The following is a 22471-nucleotide window of genomic DNA, read 5'->3' on the forward strand; positions in this document are numbered from 1 at the left end:
TAGCTTCATTCAATTTTTAGAAGAGAATTATATATTAATTGCATCATGAAGACATTTAACTAAAATGTCTAAGTCATTATTGTGATAGTGTAATTGTATGGCTGTTTGTCTTCCTAAACAAATCATGTTTATTGCAGATGAACTTTCTTATCATTAAGGAAGGGAAACATTCATATGTGAATAAAATCTGATACTGCAAGTGGCGGTGAGCATGTTTGTAACAGGGTGCTCCGGTCTACCCTGCTTATTGCATCCTCATCACTGAAAGCGACTATTTGTAGTATTTCAATTATGTTAGGAGGCACATTAGTATTGGAGAAAACTGTTGGCTTTCATTGCTAGACACTTTGATGCATACACTGACACGGCTTTATTAAAAACAGACAGGCTAATAATAACTCTTTTATAAGGTTGTGGCAAGAATAGCCTAAGCAAACAGGAAAATCACAGCCTTGTGTTAGCTTTCTTTCCTTCTTTCTTTTGTTCACATAAGCAGATAACAAACCAAACCAGCAAGGGAGACTCCATGCTTGGAGGCACACGGTGTTCATTCAGCATGTTCTGAAGGTTCTATGTGCTCCTATTGATGACTCTTTCTTTTCTCGGAGAGAAAGGAGAGTGGCAGGGAAGGTGATGGAATATTTCAACACTTCACACTGTGAGACTCACAATTGGACTAGTAACTAGCTTTCTTTGAAAACTTTATTAGGCCCTAAATCCTAGCTCTGCTCCTAGCAGGGTAATCTTTGTGCTTCGGGTTTGTCCTGACAAAGCTCAAAGGAGAGGAGTTTAAGGTTTGTTTCAGCACTGTAATTTTGTGAACTCCACCAGTTTTTATTCCTACTCAAAACTGCACCACCTCAGAGGTTTCTCAAAGAAGAGAAATTTTACCCTTGCTGGCAAATGACAAAGGACTGAATTAAAGCAGTAGCAAGCAGCACTTTCTACCTTCCAGTGTTGGAATATGAGAACAGAGCCACTGAACAAGGACTTCTTCACACCTCAGCATCTCTCATTCTTTTGTTTTGTTTTGTTTTGTTTTCTTCCCTTGGGTCCCTTGAAGGTCTTGAATTTTCCAAAGTATTTTTTGTCCTTTCCTAAGTTTGCATTGGTTTGTAACAGCCTATAAAAAGAAGGCTTGAAAGATGGCTGCTCTGGCAGGTGGACCATATTTAATTTCCAACACCCATATATCAGGTCACAACTGTCTGTAACTCCAATCCCAGGAGTTCTGTGGCTCTCTTCTGGCCTGCATGTCCAAACACACACACACACACACACACACACACACACACACACACACACACACATATATATATATATATCCATAATAAGCACTCCCCACAAAAATAGAGAAGCTATTTATCACTGTCTAGAGAATAGATCAAACTGTTACAAAGGAAAACAAAAACAAGGAAACTTGAATTTCATGTGCTCAAACAACATACCTCAGATTCTAGACTTCTAACAAGTCCCATGAGATTTTTCAAGCTCTAGAACCATTGCTTATAGCAGCTACCAAAATATGCTTAAATGTATGTGTCGGTCCTTAAATGTAACACTCAGAAGAAAGAAAGTCATCAGAAGCATTTCAATTTCATAACCACATTATACCCTTTACAGTTTCCACAAAACATAATCATATTTCAAAAATAATTTTTGAAGGGGTAAGCATGGCCAGGCGGTGGTGACACACGCCTTTAATCCCAGCACTTGGGAGGCAGAGGCAGGTGGATCTCTGTGAGTTCGAGACCAGCCAGGTCTATAAGAGCTAGTTCCAGGTCAGCCTCCAAAGCCACAGAGAAACCCTGTCTCAAAAAAAAAAAAAAAAAAAAAAAAAAAAAAACCAAAAAAAAAAAAAGGGCAAAGCATGGTGATATATTATTCCTCCATTCTCACATGGTTTCTCAGTATTCACATACACACAATTTAAATTATTATTCACTATTGTGAGAGCGAGAAAGAGATTTGAGCTCTGTCACACATATGAAAGTGTCAATGATATGTATGTGGCGGCATGTGTGTAATGGCACACGTGTGGAGGCCTGAGGACAACCTTATGGAGTCAGGCCTCTTTCCAACTTTCTGTGAGTTACAGCATTTGAGATCTGATCTGCAGGGCTGTACCTCAAGCATCTTCACCTGCTGAGCCATCTCTCTAATTTAGTAGAAGTGTCATTATGTAAGTGGAAGTTCAGAATTTAGTTTCTAATGCATAAACATAGGGGTAAATTAAATGTTGACATGTGTTATTTTATATGAGATTACTTGTTTACAATAAAAATTCTTAGAATAGAAGCATAATATAAGCATTTTAGGATATCTCAAAAGCTAAATATATCTCAAAATTTATAGTCTATGAAACATTGCAGAAGAATAAAATTACAAAAAGAAATATACAAAAATCTGCCTAGCTATAAAGGTATGGTTTTCCAATTTTCTTTAAATATTACTTAATATTCAATATAAATGTTACTGTGGTAAAAAGTTATCAATTTAATTATCAACAATATTATCAAGATGGATGAATTTTAATTGTGACTATAGAAACTATTGTTTAGCCAAAATCTTCAGAAAATTTTAAAGATTGAAATGTTATACTGAAATCAATACAACTTTATCTTATAAAATAAATCATCCTTCTTCTTTCTTAACATGCAATCACTGTATTTTACTGTTTTTAAAAAATAACTAATAATTTTTTATGATTTGGGAACAACATAGCAACAGCATAATGTTTCATTTAAAAATAAGTATTTACAGGATTCTTATTTTGTCTGTTCCTTTCCTCAGAGAGGAGGTAGAATCAGATTGAAGGTCGAGATTTGACACTTGTATTTAGTAGAACAATTATCCTCAGGAGAAACAACATAAATGGTAGTAATAAATGACAGCTATACTGCAATAATGATTCAAGTTCCGGAAAATAAAAAGGTGGCCAAATAAAGAAGGAACATGTCTGCCAGCAGAGCACACAAACATGCAGTGTAGGAGGATTCAAGATGTTTGTCTTTTCCAGCCATTTTTAAAAAATATTTTGATTTCATTTTACATTCTGATGACAGTTTTCCCTCCCAGCCCTCTTTCAGCTCCCCTCATTTGCTCCTACTCCCCCTTACCTCTGCCCTAGCCCAACCACAGTCCACTCCTCCTCACCAGCAAGGCCTCCCATGAGGTATCAACATACTCTAACACAATAGTGCAGGCCCACCTTCCATGCATTAAGACTTATGTCTTCTTAATGTCACAGAAAATATTTGGTGTCCTGAGAGTCCGACAATATGCAAAATTTAGGCCTCAAATTATCCTTGCAGACCCATTTCTAATTTTGTAAGAACTGATTTTTTTTTTCTGTTCAGCATACCAGTACACAGAGTAATGGAGTTTAGCATGGAACTCAAAATATGTTTCAAAATAAGATCTTGTTATTATAGCAAGTGTACAAGTGATACTGAGAATTATTAGGCTTTGTGTAACACTGCATCTATAGAGTCTGTTTACCTCCATTATATTTTTATCTCATAAGAATAAAGCTTAGATTTTTCTTGTGAATTATCAGTTGCCATTTAATAATGTCTTACATGTGACCTAATGACCAATTCATTCACCTAACCCAAGAGATTTGGAAAAAATAAAGGTGTTTCTGAGGCTTAGCCTTCAGAAGAGAAGATATTTCTTTTTTATTAGCTCCATCTGATGGCTGAACTAATTTTTGCACAAAGCCCAAGTAAATCCTTAGTATGTTTTGTTTGTTTGTATTGATTTCATTACCTGCTCTCCATACAGGTATGACATGCTTTGAGGGGACTATTTGCCTAACTCTTTTCCTAACTAGCACTTTCGATTCTACCACCAAGAAATAGATTCCTTGTAACATTCTTTCCAAGAAGAAAAAATATATCTTGGTTATATCATCAGATCTTTTAAAATCGAGAATTGTAAACATCAAATATTATAATGAAATAGATTTTAAAAAACAAAAATATTTCAATATTTTTCTGTATGTGGATATTTACACATAAATCTCATGGAAGCATACTTTGCTGGATTTACATTGGAAATATACATGAGGATAAACAATTTTTAGCACATAAAATGATGTTATAGAAAGGCCTACTTTGTCAAAATCCCACTTATATGCTATGCCACCTCAGTACCATCTAGGTATAGTTATGCATGCTAAAATACAGTCCTTCTTTGGCTTTGTGTTTGGAGGGATTAACTGAGCTAAAGTATTTAGTGATAAGTAAGTCATAGAAAACATCATACCTCAGCATCATATTCCCATAGCTGATTTCCTCTCATATGGTGGCATTTTAACATGATTACAGGTCCATTGAGTCTGGATACATCCAAGCACAAGTCATCAGTTCTGATTTCCTTGTCAGCAGTATAAGAAAACACCTGAAAACAGAGAATTCAGCTAATAAAATATTATCTTGTTTACAAAGCATACTGTTTAGGAAATCTGTCCATGGACATTTTCGTAGCCTATCCACAAGGTTCAAATCTTCTCTGTTGGTTCTGCAAAAGCTGCCTCATATTGCTGTTATTTTGTTCAACAGCAATGTATGAGAATACTTTATAGTATTCTTCCTTAGAAGACTATAATGGAGCTTTGATTTAACAAGTGACATTAGTAAATGTTTATACGAGCTGTCCTTGAATTTCCTATGTGATATGTGCTTAATGGAGCACACATGTTTCAATTAATGCTGAAATTTTCAGACTGCAGAGTTCCACAAAGGATTGTCCTCTACTTCTCACCAATTCTCTAAATCTAGACAGTATTTCTTTTTATTTTAGAAATTTATTAACATTGTAATCAGGTTTATAAATATGAGGTAATTATCTTTTCAGGGTCTCCATAGCCATAGGCTTGCATTCTACTACAGTTCTTGCTTATGATATTGGCTAATCTTGACAACCTTAGTTCTTCTCAAAATACCCAGAAAATGTCAAGGCATATCATTCATTCACTGTGAAATCAAACTGAAATTATAAATTTTATGATTTTGTATTAATAATTTATTTATAATAATTAACTATTAAGGTTTCATGAGGACTATTATGAGCATCAATGTAAAATTAGCTTTCTTCTTTTGGGCTATGGTCAGCAAAGTTTAGTAATCTGTGGGTTCTTCTTTTTAATTTGAATGTCAGAGGGGCTACAATTAGAAAGGTCATCTCCAAGGTTTGGGTTTTCCCAGAAATTCTGAGACCAGCTCAGTAAGAATTGAAACAAGCTGGAGCCCTAAACTACAGGCTGAACTGCAGGCTTAAAAAGAATGTATAGCTGGAGCAGCTTAGTGGTGGATCACTAGAGTAACATGTGAGCCCTAAGTTTAACCCCTAGTACCAATAAAAAGAATTTGGAAATAATTAAGTTTAGAATACATTATCAATATTGTATATAAGAAGACGATAGGTTTGGGAAGGCTTAACTAAAACTGAGAATTCATGGAAATCCTTTGCAGAAACTCATTAGACTTCAGATTTTTTTAAATAGAGTAAAACAAACTGAATTGCATTAGTAGATAATGCTTCTATGTGAAACCAGGTGCAATTGAACAAGAAGACCAACAGGAGAGAGGAGAGAGAGAGAGAGAGAGAGAGAGAGAGAGAGAGAGAGAGAGAGAGAGAGAGTCCTCATTACAGGATATTGTAGTTGCTCTTGGTTTCCCACCAGAATTTGTTGATAAGACCCTATTGCTTAAGATGCTCCATAGATTGGTTGTAAAATAAAGAAATCAAGCTAGAACCAAGCCAAAAGCTTCCTTTCTGGAGGTTAGCTTGAATAGTTCTGGAGGTAGTGTGCCTTGCAGGATGCTGGCATACTAGTGAACAGTGGATTTAATATGAAATGGACCCTGCACTCTACAATATTGATCAACTAGGTGGGGTGTGCCCATTTGTATAGTATTTTCATGATAGTTGTAAAATAATCAATCACTTTCTTTTGGGAATTCAAATGAGCACTTGTGGTATTAAGTTTACACTTAAAAATTAAAGCTTGCCAGAAGCTCAGAGAGCAGACCTAGCCATAGATGACAGACAGAGGTGGCATACACCTTTAATCCCAGCACTTGGGAGGCAGAGGCAAAGGGATCTCTGTGAGTTCAAGGCCACTCTGGGATACAGCCTAAAAGAAAAACAGACCTCACACCTTTGATCCCAGCACTTGGGATTACTCTCCTTTAATTCCAGCACTAGGGAGAAGGAAACAGGAATGATGTGACTGGACAGAGAGACAGGAGCTCATGGCATTCAGTCAGAGGGTTCCTAGAGAGATGATCTTCCATTCGGACTTATGATTTGCTAGAGATAAGAAGTGGCTGGCTGTTATGCTTCTCTAATCTTTCAGTATTTACCTCTATACCTGACTCAGTGTTTTTATTAAGGCCAATTAGAATTTGTAGTACACTCTATAGGTGGAGTCAAATCTGGCCAAAATCTCTCAGAAGCCATATGGCCTAAGGAGAAACCATTACTGTTTTAGTAAATAGATAAGTTGTGAAACTGTTTTCTAAATACTTATGTTTATACTCGTAGATTGTGGTCTCCTCCTTATCTAGTGAAGCTTCTTGCTGCCATAAGCATGATTTAATAAGAACACCCAAAGCAAATAAATGATCAGAGAAAAAGTGATTAGTCCATGCATAGACTTAGAAAAAAGACTACTGTAGCTTGTCTCTTCTCCCCAAAGATTCAGGGAACATCATGAAAAAGGAGACAGAAAGATTGTAACACCCAGAGTATGAGTGGATGATGTGAACACTGTAATATTGATGTGAAATTATTATTGCATTCATGAACTGAAATCATCTATAGTTACCTACACAAATTCTTCACAAAATAAAGCACATCAATTTTACAGAATGATTGTGGTGAGGACAAATGAGACCACCAGCTATTTGTAGTAAATGATAACGAAAGGAGGCTTAGTTTTCTTCAGTGCTATACCCACTGGCAAATTTCCTTAATGTATTAATAACCTCACAATCATGCATATTCAAATGATTCTTATTGGAACTCAGTTAATTTTTATAGTAAAAAAATAAGTAAAATATGAGGGATGTATTGGGACAAACAATTGTTCCAGATGACTATGAGGTAGATAAGAGAGGAGGGGTGAATAGAGGAAGCATATAATCAAAACAGTGTATATAAATGTATTAAATTTTCAAAAGATAATTTAAAACTATTAAATTGTAAAAACAGCTGCCTATACAGAACTGAAAATTGCCTATAGTGTGGGAAACATTTCAATGTCTATGAAGAATCTAAAACACTCTTAACATCCACCACATGAAATAAAAATTCTTCATAAAAGTTGTACATTGACTTAGAAATATTAATACCTGAAAAGTATGTGGTGTCAATTTAATTTTACATATATAGATTTTTTGTAAAAAAAAAAATCAGAAATAAATTTCTCTTTCCAAATGAGGAAATGGCATAAGACTGAACTAGACTCCCTTAATACAGGTGATAGTGGTGTGACTAGGACAATATATGACGCCACTGGCAGTGGGCCTAAGATCTAACTCTAATGCACAAACTGACTTACTGGAGCCCATTCTATATGGAGAGATACCTTGCCCAGCCTAGACATGGGTGTGGGGGGTGGAGAGGTGCCTTGGTCCTGCCTCAAGGAGATGACTTAGTAGACTTCCTGGGTGGGGTCTTACTCTCTCCATAGAGCAGATGGGAGGTGAGGGTGAGAGTTGGTAGTACAGGAGGAGAGGAGGGAGGGGAAACTGGGATTGAAAGTCAAACAATTAATTAATAGATAAAATTCTATCTTTCTTACTTTTTCATGTCCATATTATTTATGAAAGAGCAGTAAGTAACCAACAGGAAAAATAATCCAGAAAAGTGTTTTATCATTAAAAAATAATAACTGGAAAATTCACTAATGTAATTACTTAAATAACTGGATCTAGATGTGAATATGCAGAAAATAAAGTTTTGGAAAATTTATCTTACTCTTCACAGCTGTAGGTCAATATTACAAAATAATCTGAAAAGTTCATATTTCATTTCTTCAGTGGTACTGCAAAAGATGTGATTGGTTGTAGCCCTTTATTATAGTTCCCTTGTGAAAGGGTCATTCAACTCCCAAAGGAGTCACCAACCACAGACTGACAACTGCTGCTCTAGAACTGATAGAATGAATTTATATCTATATCATATATATCCATATCCGTGTGTGTGTGTGTGTGTGTGTGTGTGTGTGTGTGTGTGTGTGTCTGTGATAGTGTAAAAGCAGTTCACAGATATGGATAAAATAAATATACAGAAGGGTAATTTATTAGGGTGGCTTACAGGCCATAGTCCTGCTAGTCCAACAATGGCTATCTACCAATGTAAAGTTTAAGTTTCTAATAGTTTTTCAGTCCCCAAAGCTGGGTATCTCAGCTGGTCATCAGGATATTCTGGAATCCTGAAGAAGTAGGCTCTAGTGCCAGTGACAGATGGACTGGCTAATGAGAGAGTAAGAGTAATCAAGCAAAAAGGAGAATTTCCTTCTCCCTTGTCATTATATAGAATAATATCAGGGGTGTCCCAGATGAAAGGTACATCTTCTCACTTCAAAGGGTCTGTATCTAAGGTGGATCTTCCAAACTCAAGTGATTCAGGTTAATATCGAAACTTACAACTTCAAATTATTCAATTTAAAAATCTATCAGAAGTGTACGAAGCAACATGGATTTTAGTTAATTCCAGATGTATTTGAGTTGACAACCAAATATAGTAATCACAAACATACCCCTTGAAATATGATCAATCTTCTCTCTACTCATTCTTATGCCTTTCTTACACTTTTGGCTGAAGAGATTAGAAACTGAAAGATGCTAGGGAGAAGTTTGGGCTTCCAATTGGATTGTTTGTTATGTCTCTTGGCAGGAGTGTTTCCCCTCTAACAAAACTTCTAGGCCAAGATTACTCAAGTACCATAAGCAAGAAACAAAAATATTCCTAGAGGTAATAGTGGGTGAATCTTGTTCCCTCTCCATTTCTTGATTCCATGGCCCATGGATTCTGGCTATGAGAAAATCCATACTATATACTGAATGCTGATTCAAAGAATATACCATCTTCTGGAGAACCCTGCCCTACCCTCTCCAGGATACTGCCACCTAATCGGTGATGTAACTATAGCTTCAAAGGGCCATATTTCTATCAGTCCAACTGATTCAGGATGGTGAGGGACACAATAAGACCAATGTGTTCTATGATTATGGACTCACTGTCTTACTTCTGTGGCTGTGAAGAGAGGAATAACTGTTCATAAGGAATACCATTACAGTGAAGTTGAGTCCACAAATGGTAGTTTTAAAAGAATCATTATGTGCATTAAAGGCACATATATAACCAGAAAAAATAACTATTCCTATAAGGGCAAAGCAATGTCTTTTCCAGAAAGGAAGTAGTCCAATGTAGTCAGTCTGTCACCTGGTTGCTGGTTGGTCAGCCTGAAGAATGGTGCCACATATGAGGCTAACTGCACATCTATGCTGATGGCAGATCTGGCACCCAGTAGAAGTTATAGCCAAGTGAGTCTCAGTGAGTGACAGCCCATGTTGTTGAACTCATGCATAGTCTCCATCTCTGCTACAATGGACATTTTGTTTATTGATTCATTGGACAAAGACAGGAATGGCTAGGGACAGAGGGTCATTGTCCAGTGAATTTGTCATCCTATCTACTTCATTATTGAACTGGTCCTCAGCTGAAGTCAGTTTGTGATGAGCATTTACATGGAACATGAGTATCTTCACATCATTTTCCCATTTGGAGACACCTATCCACATAGTTCTTCCTCAGATGTCTTTCTGGACAGTTTTCTAGTCATACTCTTTCCATGTCCCTGACCATACATCCAAGCCATTGACTATACCCATGAATCAGTGAACAATAGCACATCTTGTCATATTTATTTCCTAGCAAAATGTATCATATGTACTACCCAAAGACCCACCCAGTGTGGAGATTTCCCTTCATTGGTGTCTTTCAGAGGTTTCCCAGACATAGCTGCAGCTGTCCACTCTGGGTGGTGCCTTCATAGCATGCAAAACAATCAGTATACCAGGTCCTAGTTTTCTCCTTCTCAATCAACTGGCCATAGTACACACCCCATGAGGCTATAGGTGTATGTGTGGGAGTAGATGGCAGGGTAATAAGTGTAGAAACCCTAGGCATTTTGGAGAATTTTTCATGTAACCAGTTTTTGCCTTCAGGATTTGCATGGGCCCAATCATGCATATACCACTTCTAATTGAAAGTGGCTTACTGCTGTGCACATCCTATTTTAGGCATTGACAAGTCAGATAACACCTAGCCATATTAGTCAACAAAGGTCATATGTTAACTTGGTGGCATATTGTCAAACATTCAGTTCCCACTATAGCCCAGGAGCAGGACAAGAGCTGTCTTTGAAAAGGATAATATTTGTCTGCAGATGATATTCTGTAAAATTCCCAGTGGGCATTCATAAACACATATACATATGAACAACTAAATGGACTCAGGTTCTGAATGTGTGTGCATGTTTATGTACACATATATGTAACAATAATAATTGTAGAAGATGCCATAAATATGAGATATTGCAAGATCAAAACCACAGGAGGTAGAGGAAGGAGAGAGGGGGTGGAAATGAGGAAGATATATGGTATTGTTTCATGAAAATTTCAAAAATTAAAGTTAAAGCAAGATTAATTTGTTTCATGTCTGTTAAGTAATCTCATATTTACTCTCAATTATATTAGGATTTAAACTCATTATAGAAAAAGCCTTGGCATATTAGTTCATGCATGTCTTTAATATGTTTCATTTGGAAATTATTAGGTTTTCCTTCATATCTATCTTCTATTGATCTATACACATCATTTTCTGCTTTTGAAGTATCCCTGATCATTTTAGATCCATGAAACTTAATTTGAGTGTAACAAAGAAAATACATGAAATACTTGCCAGAGTTATGTTACACAGTAACTAGTATTTAGTACTGCTCTGGTTTTGGAGCAATTTCTCAGGTCGTGAATAGGATGTAGATTTTTGCTTTGATAATCTGCCTGGAGTCTAGGAATTACAATTGATTTTCCAGATCAAATGATTCCTGCTCAAATGCCTAAAGGAAATGTGCTCATTTCTGGTGGTAGACTTTATTGAAACCTTCACAGTCTACACTTAAACATGCTTATGACTTAGGGACAATTGTTGGTGATTGAGAAAGATTTCCTTCAGCAGTGAAGTATTATAATACATTCTAATGCACACTTACAAGAGTAGACTGTAAAAACAAGTTCTTAATTTGTCTAAATAATAAAAACCCAGAATCAGATATAGAGAAAAATGCTGAGAGATCAGGGAAAGAAGGAGAAAGCCACAGAGACACCTTACCAGCTTAGGGTCTCAGTACATAAGTCAGGGAGTTCCTGTTTCTTCCTGCTTATATCATCTCTCTACCCAGCCATCTCACTGTTTTTCTCTACCCAACCATCCCACTTCCTGTCTTGCCCAGCCATCTTACTTCCTGTTGCTGCCCAGCCATCTCACTTCTTGTCTGTGCCAAGCCATCTCACTTCCTGTTTCCACTCAGTCATCTCACTTTTGGTCGGTCTGCAAAGAACTCCAGAACTCTATGGTTAGCTAGTGACAAGTACCATTCTCTGAACTTCAGACAGGGTTTATTTGCATAATAAATGTAATCACAGGAGATGTCCTCCTTTCTGTTTCCCAATCACATATCTTCACAAGTGGTAACCATTACTTCCTAGAACTAGAACTGAATTACAGGAACTACTGATTTAGCAGAAATCAGTTTTCTTAGCTAAATTGACTTTAATACTGATTGAGCTAAAATTTATTCATTTTAATTAAGTTAAAGTGGATTAGGAACTAATTATCTGTGATCCCTCTCTTCCTTTCAGACAGGATCAAACAGGAACAAATTAACAGTAATAGAATCCCTATCTCTGTAAGAAACTCTATGAACTATGCTTCAAGAATACCACACTACTAAATTCTCCATTTCACAGAGTGGGAAAAGATATTCACCAACCCCATATCCGACAGAGGGCTGATCCTCAAAATATACAAAAAACTCAAGAAGTTAGTTTCCAAAACACCAAATAATCCAATTAAAATTGGGTAAATAGAGAATTCTCAATAAAGGAATCTAAAATGGCTAAAAGAACACATAAGAAAGTGCTCAACATCCTTAGACATCAGGGAAATGCAAATCAAATCAACTTTGAGATACCATCTGACACCTGTAAGAAGGGCTAAAATCAAAAACACCAATGACAGTTCATGCTGGAGAGGAAGTGGAGAAAGGGGAACATTCCTCCACTATTGGTGGAAGTGCCAACTCATACAGCCACTTTGGAAATCAGTATGCAATTCCTCAGGAAAATGGGAATCAGTCTACCACAAGATCCAGCAGTTCCACTCATAGGCATATACCCAAAAGAAGCACATTCATACAAAAAGGACATCTGTGCAACTATGTTCATAGCAGCATTACTATTAATAGCCAGAATCTGGAAGCTGCCTAGATGCCCCTCCACTGAAGAATGGATAGAGAAAATGTGGTACATTTACACAATGTGGTACTGCTCATTGGAAAACAAACAAACAACAACAACAACAAAAAAAAACAGTGGAATCTTGGAAATCACAGGCAAATGGATGGAGCTAGAAGAAACCAATCTGAGTGAGGCAACCTAGTCACAAAAAGACAAATATTAATGAACTCACTCATATATGGATTTTACACATAGAGCAAAGGATTGCCAGCCTATAATCCCCACTGCCAGAGAAGCTAGGAAACAAGGAGGACTCTAAGAGAGACATACATGCTTCCCCAGAAAATGGGAAAGGGACAACATCTACTGAGCAAATTGGGAGCATGGCAGAAGGGGAGAGGTAGCTAGAAAAATGAGAAGGGGAGAAGAGGAGGGATGAGGAGGACATAAGGAAGCAGGAAGTTTGTGGTGGGAGAAGAATAGAGGAGATAAAAAATAAGAAATAATATAAGAGAGGGAGCCATTAGAGGTTTAAAAGGAAATCAGGCACTAGGGAAATGTCCAGAGATATACAAGGGTGACACCAACTAACCATTTAAGCAACAGTGGAGAAGTTACCTTAAATTCTCTTCCCCAATAATGAGATTGACAACTAACTTATATACCATCCTGGAGCCTTCATCCAGAAGCTGAAGGAAGTAGAAGCAGATAACCACAGCTAAACACTGAACGGAAATCCAGTTGCAGAGGAGGAGTGATGAGCAAATGGGTCAAGACCAGGCTGGTGAAACCCACAGAAACCGATGACCTGAACAAGGGGGAACTCTTGGTACCCAGACTGATAGCTGGGAAGCTAGCATGGAACAGATCCAGACCCCATAAATGTGGGTGTTAGTGAAGAGGTCTTAGAAATCTACAGGGCCTCTTGTATTAGATTAGTACTTATCCCTAGTATAGGAATGGACTTTGGGAGACCATTCCACATAGAGGTATACTCCCTCATCCTAGACACATGGGGGATGACCTAGGCCCTATCCCAATGATATGATAGACTCTGATTACCCTCTATGGAAGGCGTCACCTCCCTGGGGAACAGAAATGGTATAGGATATATAGGGTGTTAGTGGGGGCAGGGGAGGAGGAGAGGGAGAGGGAACTGGGATTGACATGTAAAACAATCTTGTTTCTAATTTAAATAAAAAATTGAGAAAAATAAAGGGAAAACTTCATATTTTAATAAGTAGATATCAATTTATGGAATGGAAAAATATAAAAAGTCAAATCTCCAAATGTAGGCACAATCTGTGACACTGGAATTCAATACATATGTTTGGGTACAATTCAGCGGCAAACATCTTTTAATCTTAGCATAAATATTGAAAGAGAACATATCGTGGTCTACTCGCAAGGGAAACTATACTGTGAATAGTAAGATAATATGCAGAAAAAACAGCTTTTTTAGGGTTTGAAAATCTAAAGTTTAGATTGTCTTATTTAGAAATTTTAATCTAAACACTGAATGATGTGGAATCAAAATTTGTCCTCATGTTTTAAACTGAGTTCACTTTAGGTTCCCAGGTGGGAAATGTTAAGTTTCCCTGCAATCAGTCTGCTGGCCATTGCCTCTGCCTACTCTCAACTCTCATGATGAACAGACAGTCAATATTTGTTTATTTGTCTATTTATTTTACATCCTACCACAGTTTCTCCTACCTTCTCCCTTGCAGCCCTCCTCCCCACCTGCCTGTCCATATCTGATCCTCTGTTTCTACTAAGAAACATGCAAGCCTCCCATGGATATCAATAAAAATATGCCATATCAAGTTGTAGTAAGTCTAAGCACCTCACCTTGTATTAAGACTGGGCAAGGCAACCCAGTATGAGGAATGGGGTCTCAAAAGCAGGTAAAAGTGTCAGAGACAGCCCGTGCTCCCTAGGAGTTCCACAAGAAGATCAAGTTACACAAATGTTATATGTATGCAGAAGGCCTAAGTCAGTCAATATTCTTACTCAAACTTTCTCATTATGACAGCTTCCTCTTTTCTAATCTGGAAGATTCAAATCTCTATGCTCAGGGAACACTTGAGGCTTTTTTTGAGCTTCCATTCTTGATGTCTCTCACCATGGTGCTCACAAGGAAGGCAATGCATGTTTTAAGGCCTGAGAAGCTCTGGGAGATGCTGACCACAGGCATAGCAGTTCAGTATCCTCATTTCTGTTGACATAGATTAAAGGTCACCACATTTGAGGCAGGGCATACCCTGCCACACTTGCCAAGTTACAGACACACAAATCAACTCTCAGAATGGTGTCCTATGTAATTTGCAAGGCCTTGTCTATTTATAATTGAAAATAGTGAAGTCTTTCACAATGGGGTAGTTCCATGTTATCCCCTCCTGCAAAGCTGCACTATCATCAGCTTTCTCCTTATGGAGAGAGCAACTGCCTCCTTCCCATATAATCATACAGTTTTATCCACATTCCTATGTCTCCTGATATGCACTGAATGTGTGCTCTAAAATAACATGTGGCTTTAATATTGTATTCTTTAGAATATAAACCTCTTTTAGAAATGTGCTCATTAAACTTGTAACTGGTTGTCATTATATCAGTGTTACAGGGTCCCTTAATCCAAAATGACTGGTATCTTTAGAAGATAAAAGGAAAGGGAGCCTTGGGAAGCTGAAACAGAGCCTGGAGTGACTGTTTTATTGAATTTACGCCTGGTTTTATAAAAAGATGCCCACAAATATTTTGTTTCTGCAGCCATGGCAACTAAAGCAGAATGAAACAATAGCAGGCAGGTATATGTCTTAAGAAATGCAGATATAGGGTTTTTCTAAGTGTCTGAAGATGCTTGCCTGGGATTCAGCTCTAGCACCCTTCCCAAGCTGTCAGTGATTTGAAGGGTTTCTACCAAGTGGGATTCCATGATGCATCTTCTATGAGGTCACCATCCATGATTAATTGGGACTTTACGGTAATACAGTTGTTTAACAGTCACCCTTGCTCCTGTTGCAACCATCCAATAAAGCTAATTGGTCTCACCAAGTTGGATTTGTGGCGGTCACACTTTGGTCAGTAACTGATACCTTCTGCAGTGATTGAGCATTTGTTTGCATCACCCAGGGAAAGTTAATAAAGCATATCTAAAAGCACAGAACACCCAAGACTGAAGCTATGGCAAATGACTAAGGGGAGGAATGATTCTCAGCAAGTATTCTGAGGCATGAGGCACTTCCGGCACTTTGATTTCAGCCTCCAGACTCCAGAATAATATTCTGTTGTTTTAAGACAGTGTGTTGTGACAATTTGTTATAGTAGTTCTAGACAATTGGCAGGTCTTATGATCCTGATGTGGGCTAAATGATCTTTTTTTTATGGTAGGTAATGTCTTTTTTAAATTTTTATCCTTTTTTATTTAAATTAGCAACAAGCTTCTTTACTGTCAATCCCAGTTCCCTCTCTCTCCCCTCCTCCCCTGTCCCCCACCAACACCCTATCCCATCCCATTTCTGGTCCCCAGGGAGGGTGAAGCCTTCCATGGGGGATCTTCAGAGTCTGTCATATCATTTGGAGCAGAACCTAGATCCTACCCAATGTTTCTAGGCTAAAAGAGTATCCCTCTATGTGGAGTGGGCTCCCAAAGTCCATTCCTGTACTAGAGATAAATACTGATCCTCTACCAGAGGCTCCATAGATTAACCAGACCTCCAAACTGTCATCCTCATTCAGGGGTTCTGGAATAGTTCTAGGCTGGTTTCCCAGCTATCAGTCTGGGTTCCATGAGCAACCCCTTGTTCAGGTCAGCTGTTTCTGTGGGTTTCTCCAGCCTTGTCTAAAGGATTGTAAAGGCAAGGAATCAGTTTTCCAAATTGTCCTTCAACACTTTACATAGTCTAAATGTATCCATCCCACCATCTATCCATCCATCCCTCCATCTATCCATCGATCCATCCATTATTACAGTACTAGAAATTGAACCCAAGTCCTTTGACATACTAGGCCAGTGGTTCTCAATCTGTGGTCACAACCATATTGGCAAACCTCTAAAATACTACATTACTCTTCAGACCAGTAGCAAAAGTACAGTTATGAAGTAGCAACAAAAATAATTTTATGGATACAGTCACAACAACATAAAGAACTAGTGTACCAGACAAATACTGTATGGCTGAGCCACATCCCAATGGTGAAGCATGCAATTTAGACTTTAAATGATATGTAACAACTAAAAATAGTTAACAGCTGAAAGTTACATTTTCCACAGCATCATGTCATTCATCTTTCTAATAGTCTTTTGTTTAGATTCATCTTCAGAGAGTGACTTGTTTTTACTGTGACTAGGTACATTTCCTGATATTAGGATATTTTATTGAGGTCAGATGGACTCCTGTGCCTGAAGTGATGCCCATAAAGGAATAAAATATACATAGAAAGGCATTCTATCCCAACCTCAGTTCCTTTCATTCTCAAGATATTTATTTCAGAGAAGGTAAGCAATTTTTATATTTCATATAAATATACCATTTGTTCTAATTTTGGTGATTTATAAGAATGCTCTATTCTTCCTTATTTTAATGATTTTATTTCACAATATAAAATACTGAGTCCATAATTATGAAATAATGCTTAAAATACTCATATACACATATAAATATATCTCCTTTGTAGTTTATGTCCTTTACTGTCCTTTTTTCCTCTTAAATATCTATACTTAGCAGTGGAAGATAAACTTGGTTCAGCAAAGCTGCAAAGGATGGAGATTTTAGAGATTTGTTAATTCCTGCAAGATGCCTTCAGTAAACAGCTCAGGAGCTAGGCGCCCTCTGCTGGTTTTGCATTGCCAGAAGTTTCTCTCTTTCTTAGATAAACATCAAATAAACAGATATTCATTTTTTATCTGTAAATTTTTTATAAATTTGAACTTGAAAAATAAATTTTGAATAAGCACAGAATATTCATTATGCATTCAAAAAATCCTTAGCACATAGGAATTAACTTTATTATGTAAGTTGTGATTTTCCAGTACTTTCTATTTTATAAAATGTTTCCTGTTGCATTCTTTAGAGTGGTGTTTACAATAAAATCTCTCAGTCTGAGGATTGGTCATATATCAAATGTCAATTGTTTCACTTTCTAGATGAAAAAACACTGATGGAGAAATGTGACAAAATTAAAATACAATAACACCACCCTTAGCTCTCTGTGACTTTCTTACCTGTTAACACATAGTCCCTTGTATGTTTAGTTAGTTAGACTTTAGGCCCCCTAGGGGCTCTCTTTAGGTATTTTGAGTGCAAGTAGTATTCTGAGATCTGTCAATAAACATATAGAAGGATAAAGTATAAGATAAAATACCCAAATTTGAAGAAAAAATATAGTAAAATAAAAAAGAGAGAAAATTGTTTAGCAAAAATTTAGGCTTTTGGAAGATATAATTTATTTTTTAAAGCATTTGGCTTCTCTCCTTGTATCTGTCTGTCTTTCTCTGTGTCTGTGTGTATCTCTCTATCTTTTTCTGTCTTTGTCTCTTCCTCTCTGTGTTCCTGTTTCTCTCTCTCTCTCTCTCTCTCTCTCTCTCTCTCTCTCTCTCTCTCTCTCTCTCTGTGTGTGTGTGTGTGTGTGTGTGTGTGTGTGTGTGTGTGTGTGTTTGTGTGTGTGATTTTGACTATCCTGAAGTAAGCACAGATTTGAGCTTCTTAATGAAGCTAGCTGTTCAGGAGAGATTTCCCCAGGTGATTTCTTTTCCTAAGCCCTAATTAATTCAAACCTCATATGCAGAATGTAAGCTCAGTGGTTTGTGTAGAGGAATGTAGAATATATTCATCTCCCAACTGTGATCCATAAGGGAGCCATATGCATTTAGATAATACCTGCAGTGTATTACAACTTTAATTTTCTAAAATTCTATTGCTAAAAACAGGATGGGAGTGACTCCATCTGTAAGGTACTTGATGTGTAAGCATAAAGGACTGAGTTTGAGCCCTAGTATCTGCATACAAAGCCAATTGTGGTGATGTACAATTGTAACACCATTGCTGGGGGAAGAACACAGGCAGTTCCCTGGTGTTCACTAGCCACCTATTCAAGCTTAAGTGGAGAAGCCCAAGTCTCAGGGAGAGACCCTGTTAAAAAAAATCAAGATGGATGGCTTCTCAGGAATAATAATCTCCAAGGTAGGCCTCTAGCATACAGAACAATGAGTTTACATGCAAACACAGAGATATACACATACTTGCATATACATACATGGTTGTGGACACACAAAAACAGTGTGTGTGTGTACTGATGCAATGACTTTTTGTTATCTTCAATATCATTTTAAAAACTTAACTCCTGCTCCTTTTTTCTCTGTGTAACTTCATATAATATGTTGTTCCTTCTTTTGTGCCCAGGAAATCATCTCATTCATCCACCCTGCTGTTCAATGTATAGAATCCTTCCTACCCCATTTTGCCAAGGAGAAAGGAAATGAACATTTCCTTATTTTTTATTAAGTTTATGGGAATATGCTTCAGCAGACAGCTTCTCTTCAGTGTACCATAGATAGAGAGATATCATCTCTGTACAATTTGGTACTGGGAAATATCAAAATTAAGGGCTTTGGAAAATCACACACCACAGGACTTTGGGATCCATTTCTTTTCAGAACTGCAGATATCGTGACTTAAATGCTTTGGTTTATTTACCTAGAACAAGTTACAGAGACACCTTATGTTTTGAGGTTGTATTCAAGACCAGGAAAGGAAACTTGTCCATTTAAGTTATGGAAACAAGAAGACTTCAGGAAATATCTGAGTAGTTGCCATCATCCATTGTATATCTAGGCACAATATTATTTGATTTACTCTTATCATAAAAATTCCACTGAAAAGCTGTGTTTATTATAAAAAACCTTACTCTCCCAATGACAGTACCAAGACTGTGTTCTCAATCTCTTGGAAAACATATAATAAGTAACTAATTCTAGTCCAATAATTGCTGACTGAACTTAAGTAAAAACCATCTGTCTTTGAAATCTCTGACTTTAGTTGGTAGGAAATAGAACAAGAATATAAGATAACACAATACGTGGCACACATTAAACCAATAAAAACTATGACTGATTTTTTTTTCCATTCAGGTGATTGTTAAAATCGCCAATTTAAAATGATAATGATAATAAAATCTACACATTCTTAATATTTCATTCCCTTTAAATTGTTTTAAAATATTTATATTTTGTTACTGCAGAATTAATGAATGTAAATAGGAAACACAAGTACAGTTGGAATATTTTCCAAACTATTTCCAACTAGGTCTCCTTGTATTTGCAGATGTTGCTCAATTGTGATTGTACTACAATGTACAGATGGCACAAGGTTCCTAAGCTCTGGTGTACTGTCCTACATAAACTCCTTCCCTTGAGTATGAGAATGTGGCTATGACAGAAAAGCCACTCCCAGATGGTGTTATGTAAGATGTTATATAAGACATCAAACTAGACACAGAGTTGATTCTACTGCTTGTGGATGTTTTGACTCTTTGGAAGAAGACCATGTGGTAGGAAGCTGAAGGTGGGTTCTCTCTGTTGAAGGACATACTGGCAAGAAACATCAAAAGAGAGAAAGAGAGGGTCAGTCCTATGCTTACAAAAGTTAATTTTGACAATAAATAGGAAGCCTAGAAATTAATCCCTAGATACAGCCATAGCGTCCTAACTGTTTTCTATGTTTTTTCTTGTATAATTTTTGTACTAAATATTATTATTACTACTAATAAAAGTAAATTTTTTAAAAGAATGTCTTTCTATGGCCTCATGGATGCCCTAGAATTTGCTACATAGACCAAGATGGTCAAATTATCTTCTCGATGCTGTGTTTTCTAAGGTTTTTTTCAAAATTGCATTATTTCTTAAGTATCATTTGCAGAAGAAGAAAAGTAATCCCATGGGTAGGAGAGTGTTTTTTTCATGGGCAGCAATACACATACACACACACACACACACACACACACACACACACAGTCCCTCTTAGGACTCTATCATTAGTTAACACCATGGCAAAACAAGATAGTGTCAAAAATATTGAAAAGCAGATGCTCTACAAAGGAAGCTGATGCACCATTCCCTTTAGCACTGTTGTTAGAATGAACATGTTTCAAGGCCAAGACTGGGCCTCCAGTTGGAGTGAAAACAATGGAATATATGGAGATTTAATCACAAATGAATGGGGATAGATGTTAGATACTAGATAGAGACATATGATGATAATGAAGTTATATATATATATATATATATATATATATATATATATATATATCATTCCTAGAAGAATGGAGGTGGGAACAGGCCAGTGGAATAACTTCAGAGACAAGCCAGCTTTCATCTTCAGAGTACTTCTTTATCATTCCCTCTGAGGAGTCTTGGTCAGTTCTCAAAAATGGTGTGGTGGTTTGAATAGGAAAGGTCCTCATAGAATCAAATATTTGGAGACTTGGATTTTAGGAATTGGCACTACTTGAGAAAGATTAGGAGGTATAACATTTTTGGAGGAAGTATGTCACTGGTGGTGGGCTTTGACATTTCAGAATCCGAAGCCAAGCCTAATGACCTTCCTCTTCCTGCTGTCTGAGGATCGAGATGCAGATCTCTCTGCTACCTCTTCAGCACCATGCCTGCTTGCATGCCTCCATGCTTCCCACCATGATGATAATGGACAAAACCTCCAAAACTGTAAGCCAGTCCCAATTAAATGTTTTCCTTTATAACAGTTTTCATGATCATGGTATCTCTTCATAGCAATAGAACACTAAGACAATCTGTCTTTTTACAAACTTTAATGGATAACATGAAGTTTCATATCATGTGATTTAGTTTAGGATAGTGTATGTGACAAGGTGTAGAATAGGAAGCACCATAAATTTAAAGCTGTAAGTCACATCAATCACTGTGATAAAATATGACCAAAATCAAAACAACTTGGGAGGAAAGTGTTTATTTTAACATATACTTGCACATCAGAGTCCAACACTGAGGTAAATCAGGGCAGAATTTCAAGAATGGCAGGAACCTAGAGGTAGGAAGTGATACAGAGGCCATGCAGGGATGCTATTCACTTACCAGCTTTTCTTATAGCACCCATGGCCACTTGCCCAGGAGTAGCACCGCACAGAGTGAATTAGGCCTTCCCACATCAACCATCAATCAAGGAAATGTACCAAAGCTTGCTTCCCAGGCCAATTTGTTTGGGGCATTTTCTCTTTTGACCTTTCTTCCTTCAAAATGACTCTATCTAGTGTCACATTGACATAAAGTACTTTGTATGTAAGAGTAAAGTATGTAAACTATGTACTCTATAAATTTTCTGTTTAAAGATGAGAAATTTCTGGTAAAAGAATCTGCTATGTTTTGCCAAGATTATTTAATTGCTATTTTTGTAACATTTGTCTTCAAAGAATTTCGCTTATGATCATAAGATAATTTCCTTAAATGACTATGTGACACATGATTAGACAAATCATAAAACATGTGACATATGATTAGACAAATCACAAAATATGGAAAGTCTCAAAAACAAATTTTTATGTTTGAATGGCATAAATACACACTTGCTATGTATTTTTACAGCTACCTCACACCTATAAAGATAGACTACACTTTATATATAATCTAACATCTTAACTTCTCAACTCAATACACTATTTCTTTGGGGATAAATGATACTAATTTTTTATTGGTAGTTCCAAGCTTAAAGACTTCTAATTTACTTATGTTATGCAGCATGATTGGATTCAAAGAAAGCATTCTTTCTACTCTAGATTCCTCCATATATAAGCAGTTGACCCAGGATATGATCCCAAGGATAATCAGTGAGGTGGGTGATATATTGTTTATGATTTACTAAAGATTTCCTGGTAGTACAGAAAGGAAACCTATCTACAAGCCACAGAGC

The 22471-nt window shown here is 36.9% G+C and overlaps 1 protein-coding gene across 3 annotated transcripts in view; it reads right to left on the reverse strand.

Annotated features, from left to right (window-relative positions):
- Galnt13 (polypeptide N-acetylgalactosaminyltransferase 13) overlaps positions 1-22471 on the reverse strand; it is a 635093-nt gene that overhangs the window by 12275 nt on the left and 600347 nt on the right. For all 3 annotated transcript variants that reach the window (XM_027420412.2, XM_035446586.1, XM_027420413.2), the window contains one exon: positions 4270-4404. In XM_027420412.2, coding sequence (XP_027276213.1) covers positions 4270-4404 — 135 coding nt within the window. The remainder of the gene's footprint in view (positions 1-4269; positions 4405-22471) is intronic.

This window comes from Cricetulus griseus, chromosome 6 (assembly GCF_003668045.3).
Source record: "Cricetulus griseus strain 17A/GY chromosome 6, alternate assembly CriGri-PICRH-1.0, whole genome shotgun sequence".
Classification (NCBI taxonomy): domain Eukaryota; kingdom Metazoa; phylum Chordata; class Mammalia; order Rodentia; family Cricetidae; genus Cricetulus; species Cricetulus griseus.